The sequence below is a fragment of the Sciurus carolinensis genome, chromosome 10 (genome assembly GCF_902686445.1).
Source record: "Sciurus carolinensis chromosome 10, mSciCar1.2, whole genome shotgun sequence".
NCBI classification, from domain to species: Eukaryota; Metazoa; Chordata; class Mammalia; order Rodentia; family Sciuridae; genus Sciurus; species Sciurus carolinensis.
Genome location: NC_062222.1, coordinates 135,535,099 through 135,560,578, shown reverse-complemented (window position 1 = coordinate 135,560,578; position 25,480 = coordinate 135,535,099). Strand labels below are relative to the sequence as shown.

The 25,480-nt window shown below is 54.3% G+C and overlaps 1 protein-coding gene across 3 annotated transcripts in view; it reads right to left on the bottom strand.

Moving 5' to 3' along the window:
• Window positions 1-25,480, bottom strand: part of Stk32b (serine/threonine kinase 32B) — a 300,066-nt gene that overhangs the window by 180,956 nt on the left and 93,630 nt on the right. For all 3 annotated transcript variants that reach the window (XM_047566628.1, XM_047566627.1, XM_047566629.1), the window contains exon 3: window positions 12,019-12,170. In XM_047566628.1, coding sequence (XP_047422584.1) covers window positions 12,019-12,170 — 152 coding nt within the window. The remainder of the gene's footprint in view (window positions 1-12,018; window positions 12,171-25,480) is intronic.

Sequence of the window (25,480 nt, the reverse complement as noted above, 5' to 3'; positions counted from 1 at the left end):
AACTAGACAGTGTCCGTGAGGAGCGGATGCAGCTGAGACCCGAGACTCAAACCCAAGTCTGTGGCTTCCAGAGGTGGGTCTGCCCGGAGCTGCCTTCTACCAGAGGGAAGAGGAGGCTGTGCTTCCACATGGCGCCTGCGAAGAGGAAAGGGTGGTGTGGGCATCTTTTGGGAGGTTCCAGGCTCTGACCAGAGGGTCCAGTTGCTTTCAGTCCCATGGCAGGCAGCACAGCCTGGTGGGAGCAGAGGGCAGATGATACTGCCCACCCAATGGCCAGGAAGAAGGGGAGAGGGGCGGGGCTGGAGTCCGGGCCCCTTAAGGCCTTAAGGCACGCCCCTAATGATGAAAAGACCTCTCTTTAGGCCCCACCTCTTAAAGGGCCCACCACCTCCCAGCAGCACCTCCCTGAATACCGCACTGACCGCACCTCCAACACAGGGCCTTTGGGGGACATTTAGGATCAAGCCACAGCAGCAACACAGCCAGACACAGGTGGAACTGGGCAGGCTCTGCAGAGGCACAGCAGGCAGGGTTCTGTGGCACAAGCAGAGCTCACTGGGCAGCAGCCCCATCAGGGAGATTCTGGAGAGTGGAACAGCACATCCCAGGACCTGGATGCCTAGGAAGCCCCTCACGTCGGAGGCTCCGAGGGGCCTTATTTGTGGAATGCAGCGTGAGATCGGCTCATTTAATAATGGTTTAAAGTTTAGTGGATTTGGAAAACAAGAAGTGAAAAGAAGATTTAATTTAAAGAGGAAAAGTAAAAGCTTATTAAAAGGGGTTCCGCTGATTTGGAACATGCAGTAATTCGGAGAGGTAAAAGGAAGCATTTGCAGGGCAGATTGACAATGTAAGCGAGATTGGAGGGGCCAGTTCAAAACCACGGAAGGTTCCAGGAGGCTCACATAGCAACAAGGATATGCTAACGACAGTCCTTAATGTATTCATTAAAATGAATTCTACACCTTATTAGTCTCCCCACTTGTGCCAGTCTTGGTGCACACGCCTGCCTTCCTTGGGTTGTTTCTGTGCAAATAGCACCTTCCAGCCTTGAATAAAATGATACTCAAGACGTGCCTGCCTTTAGTTGGACTTGTGGCTGAGAAGGGGGCCCAGGCTACCCATCTGCTTCATAAAGGATGTCGGTAAGCCCAGGACTCCCTGGAGATAAACTTCCAGATGCAAACCCTGCTCCTGGCTCCGGGATCTCCAGAGTCCTCATTCCTCCCAGTACGGACCTTAAGGGTGTGGGGAGAATGGGACTGTCACGGGGTAGACTGATTTTCCCTCAGGGTGTCTCAGGAAGAAGGGCATCATGAGGAGGGAAAGACGGAGCAGCCACCTCTGCATGAACACTGGACAACGCCACCCGAACACCGGGTGAGGACAAGTGTGGAGGCCAAGCTCCTGCACCTTCTTGCTCATCGCCCCTCTGCCTGGGGCCACCTGCCTCTTGGGACACAGTGTGTGACACCGTCCCCCTACACACACAGTCAGGTTTGAACGTGGAGCACGTGGCTGAAGGTGCTGGGCTGGGAGGTCTGTCTCCACCTGTCACTCCGTAGAAGCAGGTGGCTCCCCTGATGGTGCCACGTGGACGCTCCCTTCAGTCCTCCAGGACCCAGGGTGATGCTCACTCAGAAAGCTCTGACACATCAAGGCCAGTGACCTTCTGAAAACATCAATTATCAGAATTACTGGGAATCAAAGACTCACTAATGAAAACGACTACCATATCTCCACGAAAAACTCAGCGAGTCAGTTGGTGGGAGGGAGGCCAAAGAGGCGTGCTTCCGATTGCTGGCCAGTCGTCTAAATTCCAAGGTGCAGCTTCACAGTGGGTTCCAAAATCCGGATGGATCTGTAGTGTTGACTGATGTGGAGGGATTTGTATGCTAAGCAAATAGTCAGGGGTGCAGAATGTGAGTCACTGCTAATAAGAGCTGACTTTGAGACCCACCTGCTGTGGGCACCATGCCCTCGGGCCCGTGAAGCCCCTTCCCATAGAGGAGGAATCATTCGCCAGGCGGTGGTGGGGTAACTGCAGCATTCAAGTTCATGTTCAGCTGCTCTGGCGCCATGCTTGAATAGAAACGCTGCGTGCTTCGGGTGATTTATCATCCAGGCAGAGCTAAGGATGAGGTTGAGCAGAATCCTTGCCCTCAAGGGTCACACAGTCCCCTGGGGAACGGGTTGCTCCTGTTCCCTCCTCTCCATCCTTCCAAACTTCTCAGCCTATGTCCCAACCACGGGCAGGTGCAGACATCTGATTCAACAGGGCAGCTGTGCTGTCAGGGAGGACGGCTGGGGACAGAGCAGTGGTTGGGGTTGTCTTCCTCAGAGGCAGTTGGAGAGGGAGGGGCTGGGGGGCCAGGTCCACCCTGGGAACCGAGAGGAGGAAGACAAAGGGATCAGAAGGCTGGGACCTGGCCCTTCTGCTTAGATGCTGCTGTGGTTGGAATGTGGCCTCCACATCCATGTGCTGAAAGCCTAAGGTTCACCTGCACATGGGCATTTCCAGGTGTGGCCTCTTAGATGAGGTCATAGGGTTGGGCCCCAGAGTGACATCAGTGGCTTTACAAGGAGACAAGGAGAGACCCAGCTGGCAGCTTGCTCTGTCCCACCTGGGAGGCCCTCCCCAGGTGCTGGCACAGGCTCTTGGATTTCCTGGCATGAGCAAATAACTTCTGACCTTTATAAAATATCTAGTCTTGTATTTTCTTATGGTCACAGAAAATGGACTAAGACATGTGTGGCTGTGGCTCTAAAAAGTCAAAGGCATAGAAACAGAGGCCAGAGTGGAGGTCACCTGGGGCTGGTGGAGGAGGAAAAGGGGGAATGTTAGTAGGAATTTTCAAGGCTGCAGAGACAGGATGAGTAAGTCTGGGGATGTAGCATAGAGACTGCTGACTGATGGTCAACCATGAACGTCCGCTTGACCAGGCAGAAAGGCTTCTATAAAAGCAGCAAAGCCTCTGATCACGTAAGTCAGAGTGTGACCTTGATCTTGCAGGGCCCTGAGGACCAGGCCACCATGCTGTACAACAATATGGCCCTGGGATGGTGCCCCTTGGGGATGGACCCAGCAGGGGTCTCGCTGGGGACTCAACTGCATGATAAGTGTCTTGCAACGGTCCCTGGTGGTGGGTTTCCAAGAAAATATCATGTTGGACACAGGACCTCAAATGTGAGACACTGTCATTTACTACCTTCCTCAGACTCTCCCCAAGACAAGCACAAGTGGCCGTGCACAGCAAAGGGGTTTCCCGACAGCAGACCTCACCTCCCTCCTGCTTCCTGTGTCTGCTGCCGGGTGCAAGTCCTGCGCCCCAGGCACAGCGGGCCCCTGGCTAGGCGTGGGGGGAGTCGAGGGAGGACAGATGCCATACTCTGTACCCTCCCCAGTCCCCATCAGGCCTGCGCTGGCCTGGGGGACAGTAGTTAGTATGGATCTGGGATGGGACACTTTTCTTTAACCATTCATGGCTGCCTTTGAATTTACCCAGTTGCAATGTAATTTTTATTTTATTTTTTAAAATTGTAAACAAATGGGATACACGTTGTTTCTCTGTACATGGAGTAAAGGCATACCATTTGTGTAATCATAATTTACATAGGGTAATGGTGTTTGATTCATTCTGTTATTTTTTCCTCTCCCCCACCCCTCCCACCCCTCTTTTCCCTCTATACAGTCCCTCCTTCCTCCATTCTTGCCCCCCTCCCACCCCCCATTATGTATCATCATCCACTTATCAGCGAGATCATTCATCCTTTGGTTTTTTTGAGATTGGCTCATCTCACTTAGCATGATATTCTCCAATTTCATCCATTTGCCTGCAAATGCCATAGTTCATTATCCTATGATTCTTCTTTTGATCAACTCTGCTTAAGCTGGCTGTGCCTGGACCAAATTCTCAGCAGCTGTGGAGTGTGAGACCTCAGCTTCGGTGGAAGACTCTGAGGCTACGGTGGTCGTGACGCGTGAGCACAGGCTGGGGTGTGGCTCCATGGTGGGGCCTGCCCAGCACGTGTGAGGCCCGGGATCCACCCCAGGTTCTGCCCAAAACACCACCAACACCAAGAGCAGGAGCCGCAGAGGCCTTGCCCCAGACACAGTCAAACCTGGCCACCAGCACGTGAGAGTGCAGACTGAGCGGTTGCTGGCCTGGTCCCTACAGAGTCAACCCAGTCCCCAAGGGACCCAAAGGCTCCAGGAGAGCCAGAGAACTGTGGGCTCCACTTACTCTGTGGCCTGAGTCTCCCTGGCACGTCCTTCTTAACACCCGCCGGAACGCTGAGTTACTCCTAGGTCTGGAGGTGTGATTCTGGCAGCATGCCAGCATTCCTGCGCTGGGGAACCGGACGCTCCAGCCAGCTGCGTCCGTGTCTCTTTGGCTTTGCACATGTCACCAGCACTCAGGACAGTACCTGGCACGTAACAGGTGCTCAGTGAGTACGTGAACCAGGGACTCTGCAGCAGTGGGGTCCTGGTGCAGCGCACAACGGCGCGAGCCAGATGCAGGGAGCGCTGGGCCGTGGCCCTCAAGCCTCCCTCTGCTCAGGTGTTTCCCCTGCAGAAGGAGAAATGAAAACGCTCCCCCCGGGGACATCACAGAACAAATGAGACCGTGCCCAAGGAAGCCTTGGCACAGCCCGGCACACAGGAAGCTCGCCAAGGCCAGCTCTCAGGCAGCGCCACCGTCGGCCATCATGTGTGAGAGGCCGCTTCCCCTCCTTAGGTCCCCGAGCGCGCTGGCCACGCAGGGCTCTCTGCACGCCCCGTGGGCATCTGTTCCTTCGATTCTCTCTTCCGACAAGTACTCCCTGAGCAACTACCAGATGCCAGACGTGGTGCCGGAGACAACAATGTAGGCAACAGGCAGACGAGACGTTTCGACGCAGGGTGATAGTTCACTGAGATCCCAAAGAGGCGACGGGGTGCTTGCAGGTGTCCAGGCAGGGGGACCTGTGGGGAGGAGGCGGGCCTGCGTAGCCCCGTGTGGAGGTTGCCACGTGACCTGCACACCCAGAGGGTCCAGGGCCCTGCCGTCCCCGTTTAATGACCCTCCCCATTAAAAAGCATCGCATTCTAATGCAACTGTGGCGGCTCTTTGGGAAATGAGCTTCACCTAAAACTGGTCACTGAGCAACCCCAGGTGCCGCCTGCACACCCCAGCAGCAATCACCTCCGCTGGCAATTTCATGCGCCCAGATTGTCAGAGAATCTACAGATGATCATCAATACCACGGTTTCCTTGGGAGGAACTGTGATAGTGCACAGCCTCCAGCAAATGACGATTTCCATCAGTTCTTCAACCCCTGGATCTCAATGGATTTCAACCTCACAGAGCACAGGGGGGAGGGAAGTATTATCCCCATTTTACAGCTGAGGAAACTGAGGCTTCCAAGGACATGCACCCAGGAAGAGGACATGCCACGCTCCTCTGTCAAGTCCCCAGTTGCCTCGCTTCCCTCTTTCATGTGGGAGAGCGTTCTACTTCTGGAGGGAAAGGTCCAGGGCCTAACTTTTGATATTTTTGAGCCTCAGCTCTGGGCCTGACTCACAGAAGTTGGGTCTCCCAAGCGCACGGGTTTTGGTGTTGGATCTGGGATCCCAGAGCTGGGCTGGAGCCGGCTCACACAGGCGCTCCAGAATCCATCGCTGATTTTCAGAAACGTCGTTAAGTTGGTTGTGAGTGAAAGAGACCACAGGGAGCATCTGCAGCTTGCGGAAAGGCTGACGCTCACACCAGGGCTGGCGCCCCCAGGCCTCCTCCCAGGGGTGCTGGCTCTTGGGCACTTACCAGCTCACCGCTGCTTCTCACCCCAGCGCGCGCTTCCTGGGCTCTGTAATCTTGAGTATTAACGTAAGCCCGGGCGCTCGGCTTTTCTGCCAGGAGATAATAACATCTGTCTTTTCAAGGTGGGTCTTAGGATTGATTGAGAGGCAATATGAAGAGAACTGGACCAGAGGTGCTCAATAAACGGCACCGCCACTATATTATTAAGTATGGGAGGCACTGGACACTCCCACAGACCAAGGAGAATTCTGTTGACAGAAAACCCCTGGGAAGGCACGATGAGGCACTGGCAGAGCGGGCACGGAAAGGCGCCATGGTGCGCAGCGGCTGCATCCCAAGGACAGCCAAGGCACCTGGCTCCTCTGCAGGGCCCTGGATGGATCCCACGGCCTCCCGAGGGGTCGCTGGTCCCCTGCTCAGCCGCTTCCTCCTGGAGTCCTGCCCGTGGAGCGTGGTGCAGCCCACACGGGCCTCCGAGGGTGGGCGCAGCCTGGTACCTCCTGCCGCCCACTCGCCCAGCCCCACCCGGCTGCCCTCCTCAGGTTAGCACCCTGAGCCACTGTCAAGAAAATGTGGAAATCTGACATCTTCCATGCACAAGCCGAAGCCACCAGTGCTGCTGCACATGCTGGAATAGTCCAGGGTGACAGGAAACCCCTGGACGGGTCACTGTAACTCTTCCCTTGGGTGCTGGAGGTTACCATGGTGATGGGAATGTCGCGCTGGGTGCTGGGAACTGAAGATGTTACTAGTAGGAACGGGCAACTCACCAGCTTCCTCCTCTGCCTGTCACGAACGCACAGGACATCGCTTGATCTCCGGGGCGTGGTGGGTGTGTCCCCAGGCCACCAAAGGATGGTCATCTCGAGGATGGGGTGGCTGTCCGTGTGACACTCTTCTCACCTGCGAGCTCTGTGGGATGGTGCTCAGCATCCTGCACAGCACGGGGCACGCTGCAGGCCCAGGACAGCAAGCAAGGGACTCTGCAGGGCGTCGCACGCCTCCCGTACGGCCGTGAGCCAGGCGTGGTCCCCTGCCCAGGGCTCACTGCTTGTGGGGAAGGGATGAACGCAGCAGAGCTGCCCGGCACCGTGATGGGGCACAAGCTCTGGAGGGCAGCCGCCCCGCTGATGCACTTCATCCTGGACCTCAGAAATTAGGACCGTGCCTGGTGCCAATTAGAGTCTAATAAGCGCATAGGCGTGGGAAGAAGCACAGGAGTCCTCATGGTGGGCAGTGACCTGCCAGGAGATAAGAGCGAGGCAGGAGCAGCCGGCGCGGAGCTCTGGAGAGAGGAGCTCGCTGGGCCCTAACCCTATGCGGACCCCGCGGATCCTTGGCATGGCAGGTTCCAAACCCAAGACGGCAGCGGGGGCAGGTGGTGGGAGGCAGGCTGCCGTAGTCTCGCGGGCCGAGTCGCAGGAGGACCCTTGTCCTGAGAGAAGCGGGGACTGAGCTTGGAGCTTTGGTAAGGTTTGCTCCACGCAGGGCAGACTGGCGATGGACTGGCCACAGCCGGGAAGGCAGGTTGGAGGCTGTGGTAACAACCAGAGCCAGAGATGAACAGCATCTGGAAACGGTGCTGCTGACGACTGGCAGTCACTGATGGAGGGCACACGGTCCCTTTGTCAAAGGTCCCCTGGGGGCTTCCGGTCTCGCTTCTGCCCCAGCCTCTGCCGGACCCTGCTCAGCCAGAACAGCTCTGCCTTGAAATGCTGCCTGCACTTCATCTTAACTGAAGATCTTAAGACTTAGGGTTTCGCCGCTGCCTTGTACAACATCTCGAGTGGTTGTCGACTTATTCCATCACCACTTACAGAAGGTTCTAGAAACATGGTTGCTATGAGAGCCCTCTACACTGACGTGGAATATCTGTTCTTACCCTAACCTGTCTGAGTTCACTCGCACAGTTGTCTTGACGGTCAAGGGTGGCAGGTGCCTCCCTCACCCAATTTTAAGCAAAACATTTTAACACGTCCAGTAAACAGAGCCAACTAAGTAAGTGGAGATGCATTTGAACACAGGTTCTGAAAACACAACTGAACCACCTGCCTGCTGACGATCAATCCAGCTCGCAGGCTCGCACAGCATCTCCAGACGTGTCCTGCCCAGCTTGGCTGGTCCTCTCTCCTGACGCTGGTGGAGAATGGGGGAATAGGTGGTCCTCTCTCCTGAGGACTCGAGGTCGTGTGCTCCTAACGGTGGAGACCTGCTGCGGGGGGCACCCTGCCCGGGACCTAGGGGCAGGGCTGGGTGTTGTCCCCTTTGATCTGAGGAAAAGCACCATGGCAACGTTATCTGTCATTTCCATTTTACAAACAAGGAAACACACGGACAGGTGGGCTGCTGGCTCTCGAGGCTCTGCTGGTCAGTGCCAGCTGCTGCGGACGGGGCGCTACAGCTCACCATGCTGGAGGCTGGCGCTCGAGGCCAGGGAGCCAGCTGGTTGGGCTCTGCAGGGGCCTCACTCTGGCTCACAGTCGGTGTGAGCGTCAGGAGGCCACAGTCCCCAGATCAGCCCCCTTAGGACCCCAGCCAGCCAGAATGACCTCCTAGAGGCCCTGTTGCAGACAGTCACTTCAATACGGGACCTCAGGGGACGCACTTTGGTCCACAGCAGCCTCACAGCTGGTGAGGGACGAGGAGGTCAATACTGGAGGTCCCCCCAGTACTACACCCTGCCCCTGCCCACCAGGGCTCCCGTGCACAGCGTGCCCCTCCCGCTGGGCTTCCTGTTTCCTTCCTCCTTTGCAGTGACTGTCTTAAGCCCAAGATAGCCAGACGGCTCCGCGTTAGAACCCGGAGAATGCAGCACTTCCCAGCCAACTCCTGCTCCCACAGGCTCGGGAGCAGGAGCCATTCATTCTACAGGAGCAAAATCATCATGAAAACTAATCAGTGCCGGGCCTCGGTCCGCGCCAGTTCCAGAGCACGTCGGCGGGAGAGAAGGATGGGAGGCCAGCCCTCGGGTTCCCAAGGCTGCCATAATTTACCCTCCGTGAAATGCGCTCAAGAGCCGACGGGTAATTAATATAAAGCATTGGTGTCCTGATGAACCCAGGGAGCAATTCCCACAGTGTCCCTGCAGCAGGGGCGAGAGAGGCCACAGAGAGAAGCCTGCAGGAGGGTCTGCGCAGGGAAGAGGCGGGATAGGCACAGGGTCAAAGGCCCTGAGGTCCGATGGTCTGGGTTGGAATCCCATATCCTCTCCTTATGAGTGCCGTGGCTCAGCTGCCCCGTCTGCACAATGGGACCAGTTCTCGTAGGATCACAGGAAAGGACTGGGGCAGCTGGGAGGAGGGAGAAGGCTGAGACGCACACCACGTTTCCAGCAAGGCCGGTGGTCTCTTCCCCGAGCCTGCAGACAGCACGGCCAGGTGAGGGCCTTGAGTTTGGGTGGCCCATTGGCTGGCGCAGGGAGTGACAAGCTGCTGAGAGCTCAGTGGCGTGTCTGGGGAATGGGCAGCTGCTGCAGAGGCCCCGTGCAGGGCGCCGGGGAGGGGCGCGGGGCCGCGCACGTGGCCCACACGGGCTCTGCTAGTTCTCCCCTGGAAACAGCTCTGCATTTCCCTCTGCAGACCCGCGTCCCTGCAGTCTGCTCACGACACTCGGGGCCATACCCCTGCCCCTCCTCCCCAGGAAGGGGCACCGATCCACCCAGGCCAGTCAGGGCCTCAGGCTCTGCGGGGCTGCACAGCCACCTCTGGGGCCAGCCGTGGCTCTGACAGCCAAGCTAACGCGGGCAACAGCAGAGAGGCAAGGTCGGCGTGAGTCCAGGCTTGGTTATGAGAGCCAAGAGATTCCCCGTGTGCTCAGGCAAGTCCAAGTCTCTTTCCCTGTGACCAAATCAATCCTGACCCTACAGCAATGAGAGTCAGTACCGACCAGAGGATTGATGATAGCCTGATAGGTCACTGTCTGCCTGTGTGTCTGCGTCTACCTACCTGTCTACCTAGAAGTTGTTTATTTACCATCTCTCCCATCGATCCATGTACCTATCAGCTATTCACCTACCACATATCTACCGTGTGTGTATCACGTGTTGATCTGACATCCAATACATATATATACACACATACATATGCACATTTATGTCCTCGCAAAGTGAACAATATTTTCATTTATGAAACATACAGTTTCATGGCTTTTCTTCTGGTAATTCTCAAAACAGTCCTTGCAGTAAACAGGGTGTCAGCGTGTCCATCAGCAAGGGAAGACAACAAGGCCCAGAGAGTTTGGAGGTGACTCCCACGTCAAGCAATGGGCTCACTACTTCCTTCTAATGGTGGGAGCCCTGTGCCACTAGAGACCCAATTTACAGAGACATTTCTTATCTACCCAGCACTTTCGTTTAAGGAAAACCACGTGTCCATCTGTGACCTCTCCTTCGGCAGGTCCCTATAAGCTCAGGTGTGCATCCCAGCTCCTGGGACCACGCTGAGGAAAAACGCTGGGCTCCAGACAGTCATCTCAGCAGAGCCTACCCTGGCAAAACCATCAGAAGGGCTTTGGGAGAGGATAAAGGTCAGGTGGCTCATCATGCTTCTCCTCCGTGGAATATTATGCAGTCGTTAATAGCACATATTGTAGGAGTGTGCGGTGTTGAGATAGTGCTTCTACCAGGCCATCAATTTGAAAGAGTTAAATACAACATCGCTATTCGTGTTACACAGACACCCACCATCGATATGAAAACTATGAGAAAAGGAATGAGAAAAGAATCACACGCCCAAATGTAATCTGAGCACGGTGGGAGTTTGGGTAACTCTAACTTTCTTAGAGTTTTCTTTTACTTTTCGTATGCTTTCTTGTATATTTCATCTTCTGTATTTTGCAAAAAATATATGCTGCTTTTCTGATAAGAAATGTGCTTTTTTAAAAAAATTCTCTTATCCAGCAATCAAAACACAAGTTGTTTCCCCCCGTGGCTGAAGTGTCGGCTCACTGCCTGGAGCCAGGAGGACCTTTCTGTCATCAGCAGACTCTGCTGTGCACAGCTAGTCTGGATCTCCCGGTGGAGATGCCGCGTCTGGGCATGGGCCATGGCTGCCTCGATGCTCTCAGACACAACCTGGGGTCCTTCTTATTCTCCTACCACCCAAGGCCCAAAGCGCTTGCAGGAACAGACAGCAATCAACGTCACTGGTGGCAGAGAGGAACAGGGACACGTAGATGTCCCATGGGTCACCGGGTTACCCACGGGTCAGTGGGTGAACTGAGCCCAGGAGGGAAGAGCACTGGCTTTTGAAGCAGCCTGTCTCTGCTCCTTCTGCCAAGCCAGCTCAGGGAGCCCCCCACGTGTCCACCACGCCAGCTCAGGGAGCCCCCCACGTGTCCACCACGCCAGCTCAGGGAGCCCCCCACGTGTCCACCACGCCAGCTCAGGGAGCCCCCCACGTGTCCACCACGCCAGCTCAGGGAGCCCCCCACGTGTCCACTACGCCAGCTCAGGGAGCCCCCCACGTGTCCACCACGCCAGCTCAGGGAGCCCCCCACGTGGACGCCCAGAGCCAGAGCACCTGCAGCACTGCTTCCAAGGGGCAAGCTCGTCTTAGAACAGATCAGTAAACCAATAAGGTGGCGAGCGCTGGTAAAGTCTGTGCTGTGTCAACACAGAGGAAGGGAGAAACCTCAGGGGTGCCCTCCCGGCCTGTGGGCCTCGGAAGGCCCGGGGTTTCCTCAGCTGCACTCCAGGAATGCATAGGAGTTGGCCAGGACCCAGGAGGAGTCCAGGACACAACGGACCACTTCGGGAAGAGGAGATGCTGCCTGCAAAGGCCCAGAGGCAGGGAACCAGCAGCAGGGTGGGGATTCCAGGATGCAGATTTAAAGTGGAGATCATGGCCAGGGATGAGTTGGGATCAAAAGAGGGTTCTGGAAAGTGCAGCATGGCTGGCTTTATGGGCCATGGGCTCGGCACAGCCATGCTGGGCAGCCATGCGCACGGAGGGGGATGTGGGCTCGGGCAGTCCTTGCCATCAGAGCTCTGGGGGCTCTCTAGCCGCTGGACTGCCCTGGAAGACGCTACTTGGCGTTCTCTGATCACACGCCACGTGGTTTCTCAGGTACACAAACCTCTCCACTCTGTTCAGCCCTGATTCATCAGGTAAGAGCATCAGAGTGCAAGAGAACCACCTAGGATGCGTCAGCACACCGGTGCCCCCACCGCTCCCTCTGTGCGCCAGGGGCTCCGTAGGGCCCGGGCGGCGCCACTCACCACAGGTTGACCAGGAAGGGGTGCTCCAGCCCCTGCATGACCTGCAGCTCCCGGAAGACGTTGCGCACCTCGTCCCTCTCGATGCACTGCTGCTTGTTCATGTACTTCATGGCGTACATCTTCTTGGTGTCTCGCTTCTGCACGATGCACACCTGAGCAACAGCCAAAGGCGAGAGCGTTCAGGCCCGTGCTGAGGAGAGCAGGGTGGCTGCGCTTCCACCCGGGGCAAGTCCGCTGGCCCCGCAGCTCCCGCCAACTGCGACCGCCCCGTGTCCTCCAGGGGCAGAGTCGGCCCAGCTTTGCCCCCTTATGCAGAACTCGCACTGAGTACCAGCCACTGTCTAGGCTCTGGGGAGGAGCATCGGGGCCGGAGACGGAGGCAGCGGCTCACAGCCCTGGGGGAGGCGGGAGGGGGACCAGGGACCGCGGCTGTCTGTGCCCAGCTGATTGCTGTCGCCCTCCCCACAGCAGCGCACACCTGCCCTTCCATCCCCAGCCCCGCATTGCTTTGCTGTGGCCTCCCTCTGGCCGGCAGAGCCACTTTGCAGCCCGTGAGGCCGACCAGCAGGGAATCGGGGTGTTCGGCCTTGACTGATGGGACGGGAGCATTGGTACCCCAGCTCCCTCGGCAGGTGGGAGGGTAAGTCTGAGGCTGCCGTGGGCACTGTCCCTGAGGGTCTGGGCAGACGCCCCTCACAGCTGCCCTTCCCCGGCCCCTGCTCCCTGGGGATCCCCTCGCCTCTCCAGGGCCTGCACTCCAATCCTTGCTCGGAGCTGCCTCTGGGAAGCCCTCTGGGAAACCCAACCAAGGCACCAGCCGCTGAGCAATGACCACGGCCCACGAGGTCACTGTCACTGCAGGCCAGGCCCCGTGGTCTCCAATATCCCCGCAAGTCCCTGGAGAACCACAGGAGGAAGCCTCCCTTCCTCTCCAGCCGGAGGAAGCGCAGCCAGAGGCAGGAACCAACCCGCCGAGCCCCACAAGCCTCTGCACAGTGGGCTGGGCTCAGACCCACGACCTCTACTTCCAGAGACTCCCTAATCCAAGGGCAGCCAGGGGCATGGGGACAGGTGCAGAGGGCGAGGTGGAAGGGGGGAGAGCGCAGGGCCGAGGGTGCGTTCTGGACAGGGGATGGCGTCCAGGCGGGCGCGGGGCCAGGAGACACCGTGAGCAGGGCTGACGTGCAGCGACAGGAGAGTGACCGGGGCGGGGGCCAGCTCTGCCCAGCAGCCCAGAGAAGCCGTCTCCCCACCTTCTCTAACGCAGCCTCCAGCCAGGCAGCCTGAACAGCAGGGACACGTTGTCTCTCAGCTCAGGAGACCAAAGCCCCAGTTCAGGCCGTGGATAGGCCACACTCCCTCTCAAAGTTCTGGGGGAGGACCCTGGCCTGGTCCAGCACTTGCCACAATCCCTGGAACCCCATGGCTGGCAGCTAGAGAGCTTTGCTGGGCCTCTTCCCATGTCCGCTTCTGTTCCCAAACTTCCATCTTGCGAGGACACCAGCTGCATGGGTTCGGAGCCCACCTAATCCAGTCTGAGCTACCTTAAGCAGCTACGTCATACCTTCCACTCTGCTTTCCCTAACCTCAGTCACCTTCAGTCAACTGGCCTAAACACAGTACACGGAAATTTCCAGAGAAAAATTACTCATGAAACCTAAGTTGCACTGTAAGTAGTGTGATGGAATCCCACGCTCTGTTGACCTCTGCCCAGGATGTGAACCACCCCTTGGGCCAGTGTGTCCATGCTGTGTATGCTGCCTTCCCGTGGTCACTGAGCAGTCCTCCAGTGATCAGGTGCACCATTGCAGCGCCGTGTAAACAACCCTTACGTGGCAGCCGAATGCCACCTCAGGTGCCTACGCCACTCGCCTTGCTTCATCCCATCACACGGGCCTCATACCATCACTTCGTCACAAGAAGGGTGTGACAGTATAGTAAGATACTTTGAGAGAGAGAGAAATTTATAAGTTAAACTATCAGAGGTCTGTGTGTATAGGAAAATTAGTATGCACAGTATCGGTCGGCATCTTAGAAAGTATCCCTCCTAACCATGCAGGATCCCTGTGTTTCCAGATAAGGCCACATTCTAAGGTTCCAGGAGGACGCGACCTTGGGGACACTGTTCAACCCAGTGCAGTTACCATTGCTATCTCCACGGACAAAGGAAAGCAAGGCGTGGAAGGCCAGCGGACCTTTCTCCAGGCTCCAGACTCAAGCCCAGGCTCTCTGGCTCCCCAACTGCCATTTTCCCACCACCTCCTAGAGTCAAAGGTGAGCAGAAAGACACCAGTAGTGAGCCAGAGGGGGGCGCACCCGGCGAGGGAGCTCAGGCTGCCCCCCGCACCCTGGTCGCTCTTCTGATGGAAACTGAACCCCTCCCGGCTCGGAGGTGCTGTGAATTTATCCGTGGAAGATACGGACAGCAGAGAAAAGCCTGGAACACAGCTCCAGCTCTGGTCCCCCTGAGCCTCCTTCAGCCCCAGCCTCAGGTGCAGCCTCAGCCGCAGCCGGTGTGAACTGAGCTGCTCACTGGAGTGAAACTGGGGAGGCCAAAGAGGAGGGAGCTGGCAGTGTGAGGGGACGATGGACGTCAACTGCATCCCAAGGTGGCAACTGGCACACGTCACGGGACCTCCAGGCAGTAAACAAGGGGCATGAGGTTGAACGTCCCTGAAACTCCTGTTTCCAGAGAACTTGAAAATCCAAACGTGGGGAGAAGGCGCCCTGTGCAAAGGCCCTGGGGAGTGGAGCAGAGGTGCAGAGCCAGCCACGTCTGAGGGTGAGGCTGGAAACGCCACCCACTGGAATTCTCAGCCCTGTACCTTGGCTTCTCCCTGGCAATCTCAGGAGCTCAGCAGACGTGCAGAGGGCTCTTCACGCTGCAGAGTGAGGCCGCCATTAGAGTCAGTGGTGTCCAGAAGGAGACACTGGCGACGCTCAGCGGTCACCAAGGCAGAGGCTCCCGGGGAGGGTGGCGAGGCCGCTCAGCTCAGGGGTGCTTTAGAATTGGAGGAGGCTCTTTACAAGTAGGGAAGTAAAGGCTGCCGGCACCGGGTGTTGGCATGGAAGTTTGGATTTACACGTCAAGGAAGAGGCGTCTGTGGAGGGCCTTGGCCATGAGCACCGGGTATGGCTGGGACTGTCAATCGTTTGGGCCTGGACGCCTCCTCTGTGAACCGCAGGCTTGCGTCTGTGCCCCGGCAGCGGTCTGGGAATGCTGTTTCTCAGGAACGAGCTAAGAAGCCTGGCCGTGGCTCGGGGAGCCGCCCGCTCCTGCTCCTCTGGCCGACGGTGAGCGGGCTGTACGTGAATCCCCGCCTGCTCCCCGCTGGCCAGGCTGACTGGGAGACAGAGAGGCCAGCAGGGAAGACAGAGCCCGAAGCCTAAGGCCTGGGAGACAGGTGTCTGTCGGGAAGCCAGAGGCACGCAGGGAGGTGGCTCTGGGCCACTCTGACCGGGCCCAACCTCCACCTCTACTGTGTGACGCCAGGCGAGTCACCCTCGCCCTCTGAGTGTCAGTCAGCGGATGGGAGCCTCTGTGGGAAGCTCTTCTTCACGTGAGAACACAGCCGGACTGCGAGGCCCGCCTGTGACTGAGCAATGTGGCCACGCTCTCTGCGGGCTTACCGCCCCCACTGCAGAGGGGTCTACAGCACGACCGCCCAGGCGAGTCAGGACTCTGGGATGGAGTGCACGGGTGTGGCCCAGCGTGCAGGCCATGGAGGGAGCAGCCGAGGGCTCCGGTGGAGGGACGAAGGTTGGAGTTGGGACCATCCACAGCCCCGGGCCTCACGTGCTCCCAGCCTCCACTGTCCACCCAGAGCATCTGCTGAGGCTGGGGTGTGCTTGGCCTTGGAGCTCCAGCCGGGTGACGGAGGGGCAAATGCACCACTGTCACCAGCCGGGTGGGTCTGCCCAGGGCCTGGGAACCTCAAGGTCACAGCAGGAGACCAGGCCCCACAGCAGGGCTGCCCTTTCACGGGAGATGGCGGCTAATGAGGCGGGCACGAGCAACTTGGCCAAAGCCACCACGGTGCCAAAAGGCAGGCACCCAATTAGCATTCCTCATTAGCCTAATTCAATTAGGCCTCAATGCTATCATTACTAATCACAGTGTGTCGGGACAAATAAGTAAATGCCAGCTACCGTGGATTCCATTTACCCTGAAAATAGTGCGTGTCAACCACACTGAGCATCAGACATTTGGGAATGGCCCCTGTCTGTGGAGAGGGTGTCTGGTGGAGACCGAGTGCCCACAGGGCCAGCCCTGGTGGTCAGCGTCCCGACTGCAGGTCCAGAGCGCTGCCGATGGCAACTCCACAGCTCACCAAGACCCGCGGATCCTGGGATTCTGAGTTTTCAACGTGCCCCAGGGAAGGCTGACGAGCAGCCAGACCTGAGAACTGCTTTGAGGGAATCTTCCAGAAACTCCTTGTCGGGCTGCAACTTCCCAGCCAACTCTGCTCAGGACTCTGACCCCCCTAGGCTCTGGGAGGAGAGATGACTGCCCAGTGCTGCCTCTGTCCTGTGGTGGTCTGAGCACTCAGGAAGAGCAGCGCCGGGCGGGGAGCCCGTGGGGCCGAGGAACCTGCAGGACAGAGACCCAGGCCCTGCCGGACACCTGCCGGCTCCTGCTCGGCTCTGCGTTTGCGCAGTGGGGCTCAGAGCAGAGCTGACTGCCCCGCTCAGGAGGGTCCTGGGAATGGCTGCCAGCCCCTTCCTGTGGCTGCGCTCAAGACCCTCGTCTACATCCGTGCTGAAGGCGAGAGCACAGATGCCCCGGAGACCTGTGGAAGTGGCCCAGGAAGGACCTTCCCAACTGAGGGTTGTCTGGTGTGACCCCTGATTTCATGTCAGCCAACTGGATTGCAGTGTCCATCTATGTGGACAAACATGCCTCTGGATGTGTCTGTGAGGGACTGTGGGGACGCAGTGACACTTAAATTTGGTGCACTCTGAGAAAAGTGGGTGGCCCCCTGCACTGTGGGTGGGCCTCATCTAATCTGCTGAAGGCCCGAAGAGAAGGAAAGGCTGGCCTCCCTGAGGAGGATGGAGTCCTGCAGCAGGAGCAGGTGGCCCTCAGACCTGAGCTGCAGTAGCAGCTCTCGGTTGGGCCCTGGCTCAACAGTCCACTTGCAGACTCCAGGCTGGCCAGCCTCCGTAACTGTGCCAGCCAAGTCCCTAAACAAGTCTCTCTACTTAGGTGAACATCCTTCTGCTTCTGCTTCTCTGGGACCCTGGCTGCCACATTTGGCAACAAGCCTGCCGGGATGGGAAATCGGCACCTGAATTCCACTTCCCAGGGGACTTGGGAGCCTCCAGGGCCACCAGGGCTGGCACCCCAAGCTCCCCACAGTCCCCTAAAGGGAGCACATAGGAGCTCACACAGCAGGCACTTGACTGCAAAACACTTGTCTCCAGTCACTGTATAAGAGATGGCGCCACAGCAAGTCCCCTTCTGTCCAAGAGCGTGGCCCTGCGGAGTGCCCAGCTGAGCTGGAGGGAGCAGGCCTCCCTGTGGCACCGAGAAACGGCCCTTCCCCACCTCCATCTGTGAGTGGCAGCTAATTCTTGCTAGTGCTCACCTGAGATGTATGAGGACATCACAGAGATGAGGGGACAAAGACAGTGAGGGACAGGAGACCGATGGCCCTGAATGACATGCTTCAAAGTGCCATCTGATCCAGCCGTCCCACTCCTCGGGATCTATCCAGAAGAGCTAAATCAGCACAGCATGGTGACAGCCACATCAATGTTCATGGGGGCCCATTTGCAATAGCCAAGTTCTGGAACCAGCCGTCATCAAGAGAGGAGGGGAGGGCAGGGGCCCAGCGGGACAGCGCTTGCCTGGTGCGGGTGAGGCACTGGGTTTGAGTCTCAGCGCTGCATAAAATAAATAAATAAAATAAAGCTCCATCGACAACTAAAAGTATATTTTAAAAAAGAGCCGAAGGGATAGAGAAAATGTGGTACCTACACACAGTGGAGCGTCACTCAGCACAGGAAGGAGATCATGGCACTCGCTGGAAAATGGGTGGAACTGGAGAGCTCATGCGAAGTGAGAGAGCCAAGGGCTGGATGGTGGTTCTCATAAGTGGAGGCCAGAGAGAGAGAACAAAAGGAGGGGCGGATCCCATGAAAACAGAAGGGAGGTCCTGGGGCAGAGGAAGGGGCGGCGGGGAGGGAGGAGGACGGGAAGGGAGGAAGTGCAGAAGGAGCTGCACCAAATTACCCAATGCACTAGTGAAGGCACACGGGGACTTCCGCCCCCACGTTCATCACTAATTTACAGAATAAATAAATAAATAAAATGAAGGCCGGTTGAGCAGAGGAAGGGGGACGGGGAGAGGGAGTGGGGGAGGGACTGAAGGGCAGCTAATCGTACCCCACACACTCATGTCCAAACGAGCCCACTATTCTATGTGACGATAAAGCCCTAAGAGAGCACTAAGAAGTTAGTGCTGTAGGTTGAACTGTGTTCCTCAAAATCCATAGCTAAGTCCCACGTGGACAGCTGACCTCTGAAAGGTCAGTACAGCAGGGTCACTGGGTGACCCATCAGATCCAACTGGTGTCCTTATAAGAAGAGGAACTCAGGACACAGAGGGATGAACTTGGGAGGACACAGGGACGAGGTGGCCATCTACCCACAAGGAATGCGGCCTCGGGAGGAGCCTCCCGTCCCACCCTGCAGCTGCTGGTGCTGTCCTGGGGGCACCGGGAGCTCCCGGAGGGTTTGCAAGTGGGTGTGGGAGAAGGGCGGTGGAGGACGGAGGGAATGAACACCCAGGCAAGATGGAGCCTGGGCCTGGGGCGGGAAAGCCCAGGGACAATCCTAAGAGGAGACGGGCTCCCTGACCACACTACCACCCCTGCTCACGCGCACACACACCAGCCCTCTTCCGAGTCCTGGAGAGGCTGCAGTGTCAGGAGACGCCAACACGAGTGGAGGACCAGCCCACCACCTCTGCACCTTAGTGCCTTCAGTAGGAGGAGGCCAGGAGGCCAGGAGGCTGGGGCACCCCATGGATGTGGAAAGGCCTGGGGAAGCCCCTGCTGGACCCAATCGGACGTCACTGCCGAGAAGCGCAAGTGAGCCATCTGTCAGGTGGTCAGCAAGCTCTGGCCCAGGCTCTGAAGCCATGGTGAGCAAGCCTGCACTTCCCGTGACACTTGGCTCTTAGATGGTCATCCCGGGAGCCAGCACAGTCCTCCAAAGCAGGCCTCGAGCCAAGCACGCCTACTTAGTACACAATGAATAGAGACTTCCTTTAAAGAAATGGCGTCCTTCACGAAGCTGTCTACAGACAACGAAGGCTTCACACAGAAGCATCATCTTCAAGAATTCCAGAAATGATTCTTACATCACAATAACAGCGAACTTGAGGCTCAAAGAAGTTAGGCAGCTTGCCCAGAGTCTCAGAGTTGGACTAGACTTTGGAGCCAAAACTCACTAACTGAGTTAATTAACTCTTGCATTTTCCTGAAAAGAGCAACTACTTATTCTGAGTCCCTGCTTGTGGCAGGCACAGTGCTGGACATGGCTACTGCCTGCCTGTTGCTAACCTTGCTCCTGCCGCAGGGCCTTTGCTTCTGCTGGGCTTTTCTCTGCACCACTCTCTGCCCAGATCTTCACCTGCCATTTTCCTCTTAGCAGTGAAGTTTTAGTTAAAGGTCCCTTCTCAGTGAGGTGAGGCTGTCCCCACACTGCTGATAGCTCCATGGCATCAGGGACCCTGGTCAGCATATTCCCCACACCAACACAGGAACCCAGAATAACACCAGGGCAGAACAATCGTCCATGAGCATCTACTGTCCAACCCAAACTCCTGCTGAGGATTCTACTGTGCTATTATCTGGGAGGCTCACTGACTTAAAAGAAGAAAAAGATTCCAAAAGAATACCTTTAAGGAGTGAACAAAAACCCTGCTAAGCCAATTTCTTCCTGAACATTCAAACAGACAAACGCATATGTGAAATCTCATCCTCACTTAATTCCTAAATGGATTTGTTGCAGTCTGGACCCTAAATTGGTTGGTCTGCTATTAATCAAGTATTTTTCTCCCTGTGAATCTGCACGCAGCCGTGCAGGGCTGGCAGTGTGGAACGAGACAGCAGATCATGACGGGTCCTCAAGGCATGAGAAGGCAGCGTCGTGCCCGGGATTGTAATCTCTGCAGCTCCTGCTCAATTTTACCCAGCATCTTCCTTTGAGGGACACCATGAGCTATTATCACATAACTCCATGTCACTTTCGGCTCTTTAATGAGCAGCCAGCCTCCAGCTAGTCCATGAATTTTAATCATCTCTGTGTTTACTTTGCTTCAACTCTGCAGCCCTTAAAGCAGAGGGTCCACTTGCCAATCAAGCAAGACGCTCCTGAAGCAAGCTGCTCAGAGCGCTCCCGAAGGTGCCCTCTGGAGTCGTCCCTTGGCGAGAACCAGCCCTGTTGGTGACACACAGTGCCTCTTTACCTGGCTTGCTGCCGCTGGCTCAGCCATCAAAGGGTCAGGAGGAGCCCCCAGAGGGTGGAGAGAGAGGGCCGGAGGAGGCTGGGGGTGGCGCATAAGAGTGAGACTCCTGGGAACCCGTCTCAAGCAGGGGTGTGGGGGATGCCCCCGGTCCCTGGTGGAGAGGCAAGAGACACAGCCATGCAGCCTGCCCTTACCTGCCGTGTGCTGCTGTTAGGCTCTCCATCCACTCTACTCACCTCTGTCCTCCATTGTGTGTGCTGTGAATCAGGCACACTCCACGACACACCACACCCAGTGTGTCTGAGTCTGCGCACGCACTGCCCAGCAGGCTGGGGGATGCACGCTAGACACACGCCCATGCCTGCACCTCAACATTCTGCTTGGTGGGCCTGTGTGGGCTTTGGGTTGAATATGGATAGTGACCCCTAAAGGTCCACATATAAAGGTTTGGGACCCAGGGTGGTGGTACTGGGAGGTGGTGTGGACCTAAAGAGGTGGGCTTCGTAGAAGGTCCTGAGGTGGTGGGGGCAGTGCCTGGGAAGCCCACGGGCCTTGGTCTCTCAACCTGCTTCCTGGTTCAGGACGTGACTGCTGCTGCCGCCCCGCCAGGCCCTTCCTCACCAGGAGCCCAGAACGCCAGCGCTGCCCAGGCTGGGACCCTAACCTCGGAATCTGTGAGCTCAGCTCTTCCTCGCCAGTGACCCGTCGCAGGGCTCCGTGGCAGCAGTGTGGAGCTGGCGGGTCCCGTCTGAGTGTAGGCGTGTCTGTGTGCACGCGCCTGTACACACCCATGAATGTATGTGTCTGTGTGTCGCGTGGTGGGTGTGCGTGTGTGCGTGTAGGGTGTGCGTGTACGTGTACGCTCAAAATGAGCTTCTGGAGGAGCCCAGGTCTCCAGCGCGCCTGTCCTGGGGAGCCCCAGGCGGCCCCAAGGTGGAGAACTCAGAAGAGCCAGGCCTACACTGCCTCTCCTCGGCCAGAGCCTCTCCAGCAGGCTCCCTCGGCCTCCCACGTCTGTTTCTGCCTCTCTGCTTTTCTTTCCTTCTATAGATAAACCTCAACTTCCCCAACGGTGACAAAGAGGGCCACCAACAAATGCAGACCTCTTTCCTCACAGTGCGCCACACACAGGAAGCAGAGATAAGCCTTCCCTCCGATGCCACAGATGGGGGTAGGTCATGGGGACACTCCATGGACGCACTGCATGCCCGTCTCAGTGGGTGAGTGGGAGCCACATGACTGACAGCCACCCTGGACCCACAGAGAGCAAGGGAGGCGTTCCTAGAAGGAAGGGACACTATCATGGTGAGGAGGGGATGGGCGTCCAGGGCAGGCAGCACCCTCAGTGCACTGTGGTCCTCCCGGCCCCCTCCATCTCCCAGTGGGAAAGCCAGCACCAGAGAGGTGGATTTGCGTCCCCAGTTACCCACAACTCACCCGGATCGGAATCAGTCCCGTTCCCAAACAGATGTAGAGAAATTGTTCTGCCCTGCTGCAATAATCCAGGATGCAGTCGCGAAAGGGTTACAGCAGCCACCAGATCATTGGTGCTGAAAGCAGAGCCTGCCTGAGGCTGAGTACTCTGGTGCCACACTGGGAGGGACTTCTCGCAGCTCAGGAGTAAAATGAGATTTCTGCGAGTTCACATGTGCTCCTGCCTGATAACCAGGGCTATTGTTGTCGTTCACAATGAAACGTCTTCCTTGAAAACTCTTAATAAATGCCGGATATCAAGACTGCCAGAGGCAGAAAGCAAAGCCCAGATGTGCATTTGCTCTTAGGAGGATGGTGTTCTGCATCTGATGCTAGCCCACCTGCACTCTGGTTTGATAAGAGTCATGTAGACTTTGCCCGTCTCCCCCATGAAGAGCAGAAACCATTGGGGATTTTGATCGGAACAAAGCTTTGTTCTATTCCTTTAAAGAAAGCCAACCTCATCCTAAATACTGAACATTTGTGTATATTACATGCATGTGGTCAAGATATCGCTAAACCTAAGGGCGACATAAAAACAGGCCGTCTAGAAAGCTTGGATTTTTCAAAAGATCCATTATGACCATAGAGTTAAGACATTTTATGTCTAGACTAGGTTCTGAGAGCCAGGACAGCAGCCAACCAGCATCACAGATGTGGGCAGAGACGGTAGACAGATTTTTCAAGGGATGACGGCAGGCTCTAGCAGTTAAAAAAATTACCAAGTCATGGAGCAGATCTGGTAAAATGTCATGAAGAGGTACGAGCATTTAGGACCAAAAGCACCGCTGTGAGTGCTGATGAGCCTCCAGGTGATGCCAACTCCGTCGTAGATTAAAGGGGAGGCTTCGAGTTTTCGCAAGCCATGAAATCTCAAGTCCAGTGGGATTTTCACGTGATTTCTTGCTTACTGTTTAAGTTCAGTCACAGTCCATGAGGTCATGGGCAGACTCCTAAGCTCACTGGGTTAAAATTCTTCTAAGAAATCCAGAGAAGAGCGACCTTGAATGTGGCACATAAAGTCTGCCCATTGCTTGCTGGAAACAGATGGAAAGAAGTCAGCTAGAAGAGACCAGAAGAAGCCTGAGACTTGTGTGCCTGCACGGGACGCAAGAGCGTGCAGTGTTGGTCTGACCAACTCAGCCGTTGGTTAAAAATATATTTTTAAAAGGAATACAATCCAAAGTTTCTACAACTTAACATTCACCATGCCTGGGATGCAACCCCAACGTATTTGCTGTGTAAAGAACCAGGACAATGTGGCCCACTCTCAGTAGGAAAGACAACCAGTGCAAGTGTAGTTTAAACGACCCGGATGCTCTAATTAGCACAAGGAGCATGGCAACAGCTAAATGACAATGCTTCATGATATAAAGGTCAATATGACTGAAATAAATGAAATCATGGGAAGTCCAAGCAAAGAGAAACCATCTTTCACAAACAAAAAAAAATTCCACCTGGTCATATTATATTTAAACTTAAAAAAAAAAAAAAAACTTAAAGGAAAATTTTGAAAGGCGAAAGACAAAAGTAGCATAGTATATCTCAGATACTATTGATCCAAAATTCAATGGCTTCTCATCAGACTCAGGGAGGATGGCCATAATGGTACAAAATCTTTAAAGTAAATGAAAGAAAATAAAAACCTGTCAACTAAAAAATGTACATCCAGCACAAATATTCTTCAAGAAAGAAGTTAAAATAAACACATTTCGGATAAGATAAAATAAGAAAATGGATTAACAGGAGCACTCCATTGCATAATAAACTACAGAAAATTCTTCAGACTGAAAGGAAACGATACCAGATGGAACTTCAACCTTCATAAAAGAACGTCCAAACCTCGAGGACTGCTTTCTAACTGTTATATATAAGAGCATTTGTATTGTTTGGATATAGTTATACATATGCATTTTAAAGCAAAACACTAGCATTATATTGAAAATTTTTAAAATTAAGAAGATGTAATACATTTGACAACTATGGTATAGAAGCTGATGGGATGGTAATGGTCCTCTCCAGCTACAAGGCTTCTACATTTTATATAAAGTGTGACTTTAGCAGACTGTGAAATAAATTGGGGATGGATAGTACTTAGAGGGAAATTTATAGCTTAAAATATTTATGTTATATAAGAGAAATATCTAAAATCAATGAAACCTTGAAAATTTTTCACCTTGAAATGCTAAAAATATAAACTCATCAAGAAATCAGAGAAATACAATAACTGGTACTATTAGAAATAAATGAGAAGTTGCCAATACAGATGTCACAAAATTAAAGGGATTATATTGGATTTTTAAACCTAAGAATATTATGAATTATTTTATGCCAAATATTATTTGTTGCCAAGAATTTGACAATCTAGAGAAAATTTATAAATTCCCTGAAAACAACTTATCAAAATTCACATAAATGAGAAAAACAGGAAATTTGAGTAGACATATATTTTTAAAGTTGATTTTAAAGTCAAAAGCCTTACCAGATAGATAATTCAATATCCAGATGATTTAATTTCTAAATACTATCAAACATTCAAAGAAGTAGCATTAACCTTACATAGACTCTTTCAGAAAATATAAAAGAAAAATATCTCATTTTTAAGATTTTAAAAACCAACTTATGAACCACTTAGAGAAATCTTAATGCCAAAAAGTGTAAATCTCATTTTATGAGATTAATACAATCCTAAAAAGAAATTTGTCAAAAGACATTACAAAAATAAAGAAATTGTAGCTTAATAATCCTTATGGAAAAAATGCAAAATTCTCCAATAAGATATAAGCGAGTCAAATCAACAATATATAAAAAGGATAAAATACCATATCCAAGTGAGATTAATCTGAATTATGCAAGGTTGGTCTAAACTTTGAAAATCAATATTATCTGTTACAGTTACAAAATAAGAGAACAATATCATTTCCATAAATACAGAAAAAGCATTTGATAGAATTTAATGACCAGACAGTATAAAAACTTCCAGCAAACTAGCACCAGAAACGAGGTCCCCAGTCTGACAGAGGGCATCTTAAGACAACCTAGAGATAACTTCATCTGTAACAGTGAAATGTTGAATGTGTTTTTCTACTAAAAGAACAAACACGCTCTCATTCATGACCTCTCAATACCAGACTGGAGGTTTTGGCCATCACAATAATGGAAAGATTTTAAAAGCATAGAGATCAGGGAAATAGGTAAAACTACCTTTTCCAATAGATAGCATGATGACATAAAAAATATCCAGGAAACTACAAAACAAGTATCTCAACCAATCAATCAGCAACATTTCAGATCAAGATAAAAAATCAATAGCATTTTTACAACTGGTAGCAAACAATGAAAACTTAAATTTAAAACCATTCCAAGGCTGGGGTTGTGGCTCAGTGGAAGAGTGCTTGCCTACCACGTGTGAAGCATTGGGTTGGATTCTCAGCACTGCGTATAAATAAATAAATGTCCATTGACAACTAAAAAATATTAAAAGAGAAAAACAATTCTATTACAACAAGGTA